Raw genomic sequence first — 13,424 nt, 5'->3', positions numbered from 1 at the left:
CATTTAACTCAGTCCCATGATTCTAAAGGTCCCGTATTAGCCTTAAAAAATTAATGCATTTCCTAATCACCTAATTTACTATCAAAGAGTGTTCTGGACATTGGCAGGAACACAGCTCATTAAAAATTAAAATTTTCCAATATCCTTATATAAACATTTATTTATAAAATATGTCCCAGTATAAAATTTTTAGGGTCCACATGAAAATAGATTGGAAATAGAATAAGCCATCATTAAGAGTGTAGCTTTGGTACTACCTTCTCATTCTTCTCCCTGATGCGGATCTTTCCTTGTCCATCTTTCACACAGCTTGCAGATTTCTTGCCCATAACACTCCTTTAGTCAAGGAACAGTTTTCTGCAAAACTCTCATAACCCTATCACCTATAAGATCAGTCCACACTATTTTGCCCAAAACTTTGGATTTTTAAATATTCTGGTTCCAATTTAAATTTTCCAACACTTTCATTTAATATGCTTTAATGCCAATCATGTTCTTCACTCTGGTTGGATGACTCACTGGCCATGAACATCCTTCTAGGCTTTAGCTTCTAGGCCTCTCTCCTGGAGGAATCAAAAAGCCCACCTGACCTCCCTCTAACTGAATCCTTGCTCTTCTTCTCCTGTGTGATGCCTTCCATGTCTTGTTGCATATCTTTCTATTGAACTCCTACAGCCCTTACTGCCTATAAATGTTACTGAACATACATTTCTTTATACGATTCATTTTCTGAGTCTTTAGTTCATCTCCTTAAGAAGGCTGAAGGGTCTCTGTGCTCCCTCACACAGCAACTAAGTAACTTGTGGCTTGGTGGGTCCTCAATACTTAACTACTAATGTGTTTTAACCATGTGCTATGATTTTAATATGGTTTGGATCCCCCAAAGACCCTTTGTGATGGAAGCCTTGGTCCCCAGGGTGGTGCTACTGGGAAGTAGTAGAAGTTTGTTCCCTCTGACTTCCTATTTAGTAATATAAGCTCTAACGTACACACATGACTTCACCATGATGTGATGCAGCTGAGAGAAGGGCCTTCACCAGAATGGAAGTGAAGCTAATGCCATGACCTCCAACCTTCAAAACTTGACACACCGTATCGGGTCTTCTTAGTTCTCATAATAGCTCCTCCTGTATATCCTAAAATAAGACTCAGTAGCTAAATTCAAGCTTACAAATGATGATAACAGTCAACCCCTGCTATCATCAGATTCTCCTTTGGGAGGCAGACACCAATGTCTTCCCTTTGTCAACTTCCTAAGACAGACCTTACTACAATGAGCAGCATGAGCAAGGAGACTCAGATCCTGAAGCTGGTAGGGTTTCTGATTAGTCTTAAGCCTGAACTTGGAGATTCTACTTTTCATTGCCTCTAAATTGTTCCCAGTCTCTGTGACTGGGCTTTTCAGCTACACTCCTACAACTTGACAGTTTTGAGTCTTCTTAGAGTTCAGAACTTATCCCCAAGTCTAGCATGAAGATCTTGCACAGAAAGGAATGGATCACCCAGGACCATGGTACCACCAGCTACACTGCCACTGACTCGCTTCCCTCTGCCCACAACCAGATTGTGATATCCAGACTGAATGTGCCTGCTGGACACTGTGACCTAGACAACTGGCCATGAGTCCATCCTGCCCAAGGACAAGCCCTCTAGCACCCATTCTACCAAGTCCTAGCTTCCTCGCCTTTACCATCTGCCCAGTAGCACCGCAGCTGCTAAAGGCAGAACTCTTCAAATTTCACCTATAATTTAAAGAAGAGGGTAAAAACGTGTACACAGACCCATTAACATTATATTCGTCTGTATAAAGTCTTCGGTGACAGGCTCATTGTCTTCTTCACTTTCTCCACAGTATTCCAAACATCTGACCATTAGTAGAGACTCAAGATTTCCTGATGTTGTGTGAATGAATAGATGGATATAAATGGCAGATGTCTGCAACGTTATTGAAATTTCTCTTTGCTTTCCTAATTTGTTGTTTGTTTGATATCTGAGTTCTAAAATGAGAATGAAAAAAAAGAATCTCATCTCCTGAGGCAACTGGTCTACTTTTGGGTTAATCTCCTTAAAATTTCATGCCTGGTTATGGCAAATATTCTACCCAGCAAGGGGAGACAGAGGGACACCATCTTTGGAGTGAGTGTTTTGACAATACACTTTACTGTCTTAAAATGATATTGCCAACTGCATACAAAGGTACTAAAGTCATCCTTTCACTCTTCTTTAGTATGAGATTCTAAGGTTTTTCAGGTCCTGCAGGAGTATTATTAGATGTTCCATTTGAATCCACAAATATTTAGTAAATGCCTGCAGGCGAGCAGTGCAGAGAATTCCCAGACATGAGACAAGTATCTATAGAAGAGTTCAGCATCTGAGCCCAAAGGATAAGTACAAGAGCCCTTTATGCCTGCTGTGAAGAGCCCCAGCAGCAGCCTGGCAATTTCCAAGGACTTTGAAGGAAGTTCCACTCACCAGCACAGTACCCCACGAGATTGAGGAACTGCTCTTCCTTGCAACTGGTCTTACACTTCCCATTGGTAACAGTGACATGAGGGTGACAAGAGGTGCAGTCAGATTCCAAGGGCCCATGGCACCGCCTGCAGCTCGGGTGGCATTCTAAAGGGAGAAATAGAATTAGCAGCTCAACATGCAAGTTCATGAAGTATTTAACGCACTCTACAAATCTCAAACTCTAATCATCTTTTGAAGATTGCAGAGCAAGGCAGGCACTCCCTTAGACCTGACCAAGAGACTGCATTTCTGCTATTAATAAGAATACTGTTGGGCTGGAGTTGTGGCTCAGCAGTAGAACACTCGCCTCACACGTGCGAGACCCTGGGTTCGATCCTCGACACCACATAAAAATAAATGAATAAAATAAAGGTATTATGTCCAACTACAACTAAAAAATAAATACTTAAAAAAATAAGAATACTGTCCACAAACATAATATGGAATTTAGAACTATAAAATTTTGTGTAATGTGTTATACCTTCCAGGGGAACCAGAATGACCATCCCCATCTGTATTAAATAGGAAGTTCAAATCAGAGTCACAAAGCACAAAGATAAATGGTAAAACATCCCCCACTCCAAAATACCATGCTTCAAAGGGAGAATGAGATAGGGAGAAGAGGGAGATATTTTACTTCTCAGAAATTCCTGGCAGATGGAGGGATCCACACAGCAAGTGATACTGAGACGTCTCATTAGCCTGTGTCATCAGCCAAGCTTTCCCTTCTTCACACAACTTGAAAGTCTGTTTTATCAGCAATACTTAGTGAAAATATGAAGAACAAGAAAAAAAAAAGTCCTCTCTGGAGGTTATCATGAGCTGCATCTGAAGTTCAACCCCTAAAGCAAAATTATGTCAAAGCCATGTCTTCCCCAGAAAAACCACCACGTGAACAAGAGGTACTACACTGCAAAAGACCAGGTGAGCCTTGGGAAGGGGTAGGCAATAAAGATAAGGGTGGCAAGGAATCAAAGGATGTTGCAGCAGCAGCTGCATTCACGCAGCCAAGGCAGGCAGCAGGCAGCAGCAGGAGCAGGCGCATGCGAGGAGATTTAAGGATCTCTCTGCCAAGGACGAGGAGGTCTAAGCAGGTCTGATTCCAAGAGGTGGGGAGGCAAGGGACTGGAGCTGGGTAGAGCTTGCTGGAACTGATGAATTCCTTCCTGGCACACGACTGGTGGAAAGCAATGGTGCAGATTTCAAGTCAAGTCAACTGCCTCTTGCTTCTGGCAAGAGGCCAGAAGAAGATAAGGAGTTATATTAAAAAAAAAAAAAAAAAAGCAAGCAAGAAAATGAACTGCTGATTAGAAGGAGAGCACTAACCCCCTTTTACATTCCTAGGGCTCTCGTCTTTGAAAATGCCTATCTGAGAGCTGCTAGCATTCTCAGGATGATTCCCCCACCCAGTTCTTCCTCCCTACCAGAATATTTCCAGTGACCTGGGTGCCCTGCTGCTGGTGGTACCATCCATCTGCTGATTTCAGGCAGACAGAGGAGAGTTAGAGCTGCACAGAGTTTCCTCCTCGAAACAATTTTACACACACAGAAACCAACTGAGTTAGGAAGAAAGCACCTAGGGATAGAAATGGCTTTCAAGGACAACTCTAATGACAAAGAAACCAGGAACATTCTCCCACTGGGCTTGATAGAGTGTTTAAAGTAAAGCAGCTCACCAGAGACCTAGAGAAATTAAAAAGGTATCTGTGAAAAGGAAGAAAAATCCAGAATAGAAATAATATTGATCTTCAATTGTCTAAATTTGTTTTCAATCTAAATTTTCTCTTCTGAGCTTTAAGGCTACCCAAATCTACCAAATGTTAATTTATTTAAAAAATATTTTATAAATTTGTTACATGTGTTCTGACTCCAGAAACACATATAATAAGATTTTATCACAATGAGCTTTTTCCTATTAGCTGGCTTCAGCCATCTAGTTTTGGAAATAAAATTTAAAAATCACAATAGAATGTGTTTTGTCTTCTTTCTGTCCTGTAGATACAAGAAAATACAGTGCTACAATAAGGTGCTTAAATTTTAGTATTTCGTCAATTCCAATAAAATCCTGCACTAATCTGAACTAGCAATTTCCAGAATCTCTGTCACTGAATTACAAAGGTACTCTTAAAAACATGTTGGACTAACACATCAACAAAGGAAATAAATACCTCTCTCCCCTCTTGCTCTATTCTGTGGTAGCCACAGGAACAGAAGATGAAAACCACAGTTACCTATGCCAAATGCCTGATCCTATAAACATGCATTTGCACCTGCAGTAGTTTGTCTCCACGATGACCTCCATTAAACCCATCCCTCACTGTACGCATAAGCCATTCACCTACTGAGGGATGGAGTCTATTCCTTCATACCCTCAAACCTGGACTGTCCTGCTTTGACCAAGAGAATGTAGTAGAAGTGACAGCAAGACTTCTGAGGTTAGATTATAAGAAACATGGACATTCTATTTAGTAGGTCTCTTAGAAAACTCACTTCAGGGGAAGAGAACTGGTGTCTAAGAAGATTGACTAAAGAAGTCTACCAGGCTGTGAAGAAGTTCACTTAACCACAAGAGGCCTCATCAGGTAAGAGACTAAGCAGGAGGATGATATGTCAATGAAGAACCCACCTATAGAATCCTAAGAGAAAGGTGACCAGCTGAGTCCATCAACTCCCAGAACTGGGAAAGATGAAATAATCTATTGTTTTAAGCCACTAATTTGGGGTGGCAATAGATAACCAGAGAAAAACCACATTGTAAGAGATAAAGTAAAAAAAAGTTAGCCTCCTTGAGTACTGAATCTTTAAATTCCAAATCCTTCCTCCATTTCTTATGTGACAAGGAATGGGAGAGAAAAAATGGAATAGTAGGCATCCAAGAAAAGTGTGTGTGTGTGTGAGTGTGTGTGTGTGTGTATGTATATATATAGTTTTTCCTAATATGGGGAATTGTTTATGACTTAATGTTTGGGGAAAAGTAAATATCAAAAAGTATAGTTCTAATGTTGTTTCAGCTAAATAATAGCATGCATAAAAGTTAGACTGAAAAGAACTATATTACCAGGTTAAGAGTTGTTGCTTTTGGTATGTGGAATTATAAGTGATCCCCACCCTCCAAACCCTTTTATTTTTCCTATTCTGAATTTTAAAAACTTTTACCACAAACACATACTCCTTTAATAATCAGAAAAAAAACCTTTAAAATTTTTAATGAGCTATAGGAACAAAGAGTTATGCTGAACTGAGTTCTGGTTCTTATAGGTCATTAGCATCATTATTTAATTTATGAGGGAGTTATTTATTCAGATCATGGTCTCCCAGGCAAGGAAACACCTAGTTCCAAGTATATTCAAATAATTGTTGTCTCTAGGGTAAAGTTGACTCTAATTTTTCACTTCATCCATGCTTCCTTATTGGCAGCACAGAACCTCACATTTTCCCTCCCTCTGTACCTCTACACCTGTAAATTGAAGACAAGGCTTTACAGCCCAACCCTAGTCCCTGGTATGACAAGGTTTCTAATTACACTGTCTGGCTGCGGTATGAAGAGAAAGCCTAGGTATAGGGACTCTGCCGCAGCACGTTACATACTCACCTGTACAACTACCTTCCTGGTTAAAGTAGCCCTCAGGGCACTGGGAGAGGCACCGCCCATCCAGCAGCACGTGGGAAGGCCTGCAGGCTGTGCAGTTATGAGGGCTTTTCCCCAAACACTTGAAACAGGACTGGTGGCAAGCTGGGAGAAGGACAAAGCAGAGGAGATGATTAGGGAAGCTCCATAGGACACGAACAGGAGGTCTAGCTCACCCTCACATGAACATGTCTGGGTTGGAACACGTTTTGCACATTCACTTGGTTTTCCCAACATGGCACACATCTCGTACTTCTTTCTTCAAGGAGATCTCTTGCAAAGCAAGCACTTGTGGAACCAGATTAGGTAAAGTACAAATGCCACAAAACACACATAAGCATTTGCAGAATCATACCTGTCTTTCTCCCCAGTTGCCATTCTCAGAAAATGCAATATAAAACAGTTCCCTCTCCCTTGGGCCAGCTCTCACTGTCACTAGATACCTGGCTGCTCCTCAGGCTGTCCAAGTTAAAGAGAAAGGTGATAGAGCTATGCTCATTGATTCCACAAATGTTTCTACAGTGTCTTCTCTGTGATGGAGAACAGACATACACAGGCAAGGAGAACCATTCAACATTTGAGCTGCTCAAGCTAGCTATATCAACAGACAAGCAAGTAACCCAAATATAATAAGAGAGAGAGATAGTACAGGACAGAGGATGAGTGTTACATCATAGCTCTACTTGACCTTGACTTGGTGTGTCATTTCTCAAGGCTCCTGCTTCCTCTTCTACAAATCAAGGACACAAACACTACATACTGCACAGGGTGTTGTGGACACTAATGGGGCTGATGCATGTAAAATTTTTAGGATAGTGCCAGACACATAGTAAGGGCCTAATAAATCTCAGTATAATTAGTGAGTGCTGTGTTAGAAGTATCCACAACTATAAAAAGAGTAAAGAAAAAGAAAACATTTCTGCCTGCCTTCATAGGACCTCTAAGGATAAGGCGGACATTTGTATCATTTCCCAAGAATGGCCTTTGTATTAATTGTGCCTCCTTGTTCTCTGTACTTCTGATTCTATGTCTTCTGGGACAATGCTGATTCTGCAGAGAACATCCCTCCCAAGGCTAGATTCCTAGAGACAGGAAAGAATTCTCTTAGGAGGAGGCCTTCCTATGCAACTAACCACCACAGAGTTCCACCCCAGAGCCCCACCCGAGCCCTCCTTCTCCTGCTCTCACTCTGGGTCACTATTCTAATTAAGATCCTATTACTGGATCCTATTCCAGCAGGTGACCCCATGCATTTTAAACCATCTTCTGTCCAATGGACAAGAACTCCAGACTGCAGGAATATCCTGCTGAGTCTCCTCTTGCTTCCTCTATCAAAGACCCCTACTTACACTACAGCAGTCTAGGAGGCAAAAAAAAAAAAAAAAACAATAGATGTAGTTTGACACCACAGAGATCTCCATTTCTACCAACCCCTAATAAAATGTAACATAATATTTGACATACACAGAGCTGATATTCAGCTAGGATGTCCTCGTCCATCAGCACTGGCTGTTCAAGTATTAGACTACATTCTTTGGCTGGTATACAAGCCTTCTAGTGCCACACTTTGTATCTTGCCCCACCCATCAAACAACACCTAAAGGTCCCAAACCTGTACCAGCAATGCCCCCCATCCCTACCCCTGCTATTGACCCTGCTCCTAAGCTAAAGCCAATGCCTATGCCCACTGGGCTTTGCTCTGCCTTAAGAATTTATTTTATTTGTTTATAAGAATTTATTCTTGTAAATAGCTCTATTAGCACAGGTTGCAGGAATTTTTTTTCCTAAGTATTCTTTAAGAAACAAAATGCAATTGGTAGACCGAAATTTAAGCAAATAAGAGAAGGGTACACATTAGCTCCCTATTTAAGACATATTTAACACAAAATGAAATAGCATGTAATGGAACGTCAGATGGCAATATTTCAAAAAACAGCTAAATTATACTGTCAATGCAAAGCTGTTCCAGGATGACTAAGGGAAGCAACCTGAAGCAACACAATATTTTCTACATACCTAAATAAATATACTTATGATAATACCAATATGGTTATATTAGTCTTTACAAGATTGCTAAAATCCCTAGCTCTTCCTGATATACTTCCTTAATAAATAGGAAATCAAAGCGTATCACTGTGGAATTGAAAACCGGGGAAAGATGAATTAATGCATTATGAGTACAAACATATTTTATTTCATTCCAATTGGTTACGAAGTCAATGTGATAGCCTAGCACAGTGAATAAAGGTTATTACTGTATATAAAACAGGAAAGCAGAGAGGACATGCAAGTTGGAGGGTTGGTAGGCCAAACAGTTCAGAGGGAAGTCCTTTTGCTACCCACAGGATTTTAGAAATAAGTCCAACTGAACAACACAGCTGATTCAGAATTGCTTCCACTGGAAATGTCTGAGAACCAAATGGATAATGAGCTGATTATTGGCTGGGGGCACAGAGGAAAAAAATGATGTTGGTAGGCTGGTCTAAGCCCTTCTCAGTGTCTTTTTCTCTGCAATGCTCTGTTTATGTAAGTATAGGCATTTGCATCTCTAAAACAATCTCATGAAACTTAATTCTGTGCTGGTTTGGGAAATGTCTACACTATTTCAGTGAGTTTTATTAGGATTGATCATTCTATGGAAGCTGATTTCATAGCAGGAGTTCTGTCTGCAGTTTAAGATCCTTCAAGGAAGACTAACTCCATTATAGGGCATATATGGAAGGTATTTGAAAGAAGTTCTATGAATAATTCCTCCACCACGTATTACAACATTTTTAGAGACTGGCTTTCCAGTTGATGGTGAAGTATATTTCTGAAAAGGCGTAACTGAGCTGCGTAAGCACTGGAAGTGTCAGCACTAAAAGTGTCCTTAGATGGCTATAAAGTCCAGTCATCTTGACTCCAGCAGAAATCACACTTAAAACAATTAAAACATGTCCAGTTTTGTTCATTCTACTTTTCATTAAAATTTCAAATGACTGATATTACTATTTTCCTTTTCTATGTAACGATACAAAAAAGTGGTAGAGCACCTCTACTTTCATATCAGATAACATTTCCTGGCTTTTCATGTCAAAAGCAATTTTTGAGGTAGGCTTCTCTTGAAATATGATGTAGATATCAAAATCCTCTAGGACATACAGTATGAGCACTGTGATCAGGGATGAAAGTCAAAATGAATGAAGCTGAACAAAACTGATCTTCTTTCCCTCTTACTTTTCCTTCTTCTTATCCTCCCTCACGCTTCCTAATGGATATGATTTAACGACTCTCATTTCTTCCCTGCTCCTGTACCCTGACTAGATTGGCAGCTTTGTAAGAATAAAAATCACACCCTTTTCATCTCTGTGATTCATCAATACCCGTCCTAGTCCCTTTCCCAGGCATGTCTTAAGTTCTCACTGATGAACCTCTGCTGTCTAAACAGGTGGGTGGGTGGGTGATGGATGGGCAGATGAATGAACACACTGGTATCATATGATCTAGCTCTTCTCTCTTTGGTCATTCCCATCACTTCTTTCTCTGTCCACCCCATAAATAATATGAGTTCTCAAAATTCCGCCCTCCGCCCCTTCTTCTTCCAACTCTCCAATAAACTTACGTGTAGCTCTCGTGATGACCTCTAGACACCTGTGAGTCCTAAGATTTATGAATACAGCTCTGTCCCATTGTTCTAAACTCCAATCATACAAATCTCCTGCCTGGTGAAGATCTCTATTCAGTGATTCATAGATATCCCACCCTCCCCATTTCTAAAATACAACTTCTTATCTGCTTCTAAGCTCAGCCATATCTCTTAATGTGAATCATGACATCTGTTCAAAACTGTACTCCAGATTCACCCACAACCCCACACCCAACTCCCCACCTGGTGTCCTTCCTTTATCTCACTGGTCCCACCATTCACCAAGTCACTCATGCTAAAACTTGAGTTGCCCTAGACTTTCATTTTTTCAGTCACCATAAAACTTTTGGGTTCTGTTGATTTTATGTCCTTAATCTCTGTCAAATCTACCCCAGCTTCTCCATCCTCCCACCCCTGGGTCCAGACCTTCAAGATCACTCATGATCACTAATGCCACACCTTCCTAACCAGCTCCACCTCATTTCATTCCATATATCTATCTGCCACATAACATCCAGGTAGATCTTTGTAAAATGCAAGTGAACCAAGTGAGTCCCCTACTTCAAACCTTTTAATGGTTCACCAGTAACAAGGAACTCCAATTCCTAATCACAGCACTTAAAACACTTCACGATATGAGCCTTGCCTCGTGTCTCCAGTATCGTTTGTCACAATTTTTTCTCTTTGGATTTCTTAGTGCAGGAATACCAAACGTGCTGTACTTCTCTAAACACCCATGATTGGCACTTGTTATCTCCTTGGCCTTGAACACCCTTCCCTGCCTTCTTCACCTGGTGGATGGATGCCCACTGACCCTTCAGAAGCCCAATCATGAAAAGATTTCCTCTACAAATCCACCCTCACTACCTTCCATCCTGGAGAGCCATTGAGGGAGGTGCTAGGGGTCCTGCCTCCCTCCTTTCCTCCCTCCCTTCCTTTCTGCTGTTTCTGTACCTAGTGCCTCCTGCCATTCCAATATGTACCATGTGTTTTTAACTATTTCTCCCCTATTCATCAGGCTTTCCTTAAGCCATGTTCTGTATCTTTTTCATCCTTCTATCCCCAAAGCCTAACACACCCATGCTCTAAAAAGAAGGGGAAAATGAAGAGGACTGAACATTACCAGAAAGCATGTATTCATATAGCTTATGTCAGCACTCTTGGGAACACATCAAGAACGTTGTTTAATATAGATTCTGTATGCTTTATTTAATTGATGTAAGGGAATCCTAACTTCATAGATGATCATATAATCTTAAATTGTGCAGGCAGATTCCTGCCCATTTATTTCTTTAATTAAAACTCTTTGCCTTGAGGCCTTTGGTAAGTCTTAGCAACAACTAAACAGACCAAAATACATACAGTATACTTTACTTCTCCCTGTTCACCTAGCAAGTTACTTAATAGGCCAAAATAACTGCTGAACTTCTTATTTTTAAAAAATTGACCTATACCAATTTTGTGCAATTTTGCTCTATGTATTAAGACCCAGTCCAAGAAGGCAAATTATCTTCCAAAATGAAAACAAAGGCTTAGAAAAATTTAGTTACTGAAATTTCCCTGATGTCTTCCTGACCAAAACTCTGCCACCACGAAAAAGTAGCCAAACCAGGAAGGGTTCTGCTAGGATGTATTGCCTATGCAATCTTTTTTAAAAAGTGATTCTTTTGATATAATAAACTAGACAATATATAAATAAAACTCATCATTGTAGTACCAAGTTCACTTTTAAAATAAAATCTGTGATTTCTTGAAGACTTATAATTTTAAGTCCTCTCGCTGCACTTTGTGGCAACTGAAAGAATTCAACATTAATCTGCCATGGAATTGGGCAATTACATGGCTAATCAAATCGTAGCTAGTCCTGGTCACCACTGCCAAATTCCTTAATGGTGACTGAGCCACATCATTAATTGCATGGCCTGGTCTGAAGTTAAATTATAAGGCTCTAGTGTGGCACAAAGAACAAGGCATTAGTGCTGGGAAGAAGGAAATAATTACTAAGCAACTATATCTGTGTATCAACCCATGATCCTCCATTGCTAAATGCTTCTATTGGCTCTTTCTAAGCCTAACTTTTTTCATCTATAAAATGGAAGTACATGTGTGCAAACTCAGGATTTTCAACAAAATTCTTGGTTGTAAGTAATTTCTAAGGAGAAGGAAGAAGGAAGGAAGGAAGGAAGGAAGGAAGGAAGGAATCGATTGATCGATCTAGTAGTGTTGCCAGATAAAATATAGAACATCAAGCTGAATTTAAATTTCAGATAAACATATTATTTTAGTATGTTTAATGCAATATTGGGCATAGGCTCATACTAAAAATTATTCATTTTTGAATCTTCTGAATCCCCTATTTTTATTTGCTAAATCTGGGAACCTTAGAGATAGACGCTTTCTGCCATTTGTATTTTCAAAAGTTTCTGTTACATGTATAATTCTTGCAGTGAGAAGAAACAAAACTTGGGATTTTTTTTTTAAAAAAATTGCTTTTAGAGAGAAAAAGTATACTAAGGCTAATATTCTTTGAATAGAAGATTTACTTATCCAAATACAGTCCAAGGACCAGCAGCATCAGCCTCACCTGGGACTATGTCATAAATACAATACTCAAGATCCCTACTCCTTCTGAATCTGCATTTCAACGTGGTTCCCAAGAAATTTCTATGTTCTAGAGACTTCAACTAAAAGGTAAGTGTTTGAAATAACTGAATAATTTAGAGGAAAAATATTCATTTAGCAAGAGTACAAGGAGCATCACAGACTGAGTTGAGAAATTTGACCTGATACTAAGAACAAGAGACAGAGTTTCAGCCCTGTGCTCCGTCCATTCTGCCAGAGACAGTCACACATACTGTCACTAAATGACTCCAGGAGGAGTTGGCACACACTTGCAAGGAAATGGCAAAGAAGCTTCTATTGGCTCCCCAGGAGACTCCATCCTGGTTAACTCACAGAAGCCTGAAAAAAAAAAAAAAAAAAAAAACAGTGGGTGGAGGCTGATCACAAGACAAAGGATGCTTTAGTGATGTTTTGGAGAGTTTGGGTTTTTACTAATTTGTTTAGTTTTATTGAGGGAGGTGCTAGGGGTCCTGCCTGCCTCCCTCCCTCCCTCCATCCCTCCCTTCCTTCAGAAACTAGTACCGGGAGCCATGACACATACCTATAATCCTAACAACTGAAGGCTGAGGCAGGATGCAAAGTTCAAAGCCAGACTGTGCAACTTAGCAAGACCCTGTCTCAAAATAAAACAAAAATGAATGAAAAGAGTTTGGGATGCAGTTCAGAGATAGTGTGCCCCTGGGTTCAAACCCTGATACCAAAAAAAGAAAAAGAAAAAGAAAGGAAAAAAAAAGAAACTTTTAATCTTTCCTCAGTGTTGGTGAATACTTGGTTATACAGGTGAGATCAACTGTGTATGAAATTACTAAAATTTTTCTTTTAGTGAATCCTAAAGGTTGATATTTAATAAACACACACATTTTTACTTAAAATGCCTCCAAATTATCTTTTATAGACTCTCAGCAATACTAGCCTCTCTTTAGAAAAATAGAGGCTCTAGGGCAAAAAAAATAAAAAATAAAAAAAAAATTCAAGCTCCATCTCCTGAAGTGCCCAGCTCTTTCTTAAGAATGAGCCAAAACCACAAGATAAACACAT

General features: G+C 39.9%; 1 protein-coding gene across 1 annotated transcript in view; it reads right to left on the bottom strand.

Annotated features, from left to right (window-relative positions):
- The window catches only part of Fras1 (Fraser extracellular matrix complex subunit 1), a 421,323-nt gene that overhangs the window by 171,946 nt on the left and 235,953 nt on the right, over positions 1–13,424 (bottom strand). Inside the window, exons 19-20 of the mRNA XM_027939818.3 lie at positions 6,104–6,244; positions 2,473–2,616 (exon numbers count right to left, since the gene is read on the bottom strand). Of these exons, the coding sequence (XP_027795619.3) occupies positions 2,473–2,616; positions 6,104–6,244 (285 nt within the window). The remainder of the gene's footprint in view (positions 1–2,472; positions 2,617–6,103; positions 6,245–13,424) is intronic.

This window comes from Marmota flaviventris, chromosome 7 (assembly GCF_047511675.1).
Source record: "Marmota flaviventris isolate mMarFla1 chromosome 7, mMarFla1.hap1, whole genome shotgun sequence".
Lineage (NCBI taxonomy): Eukaryota > Metazoa > Chordata > Mammalia > Rodentia > Sciuridae > Marmota > Marmota flaviventris.
Note: the sequence above shows the minus strand (reverse complement) of the source record. Positions and strands in the feature narration are given on the sequence as shown.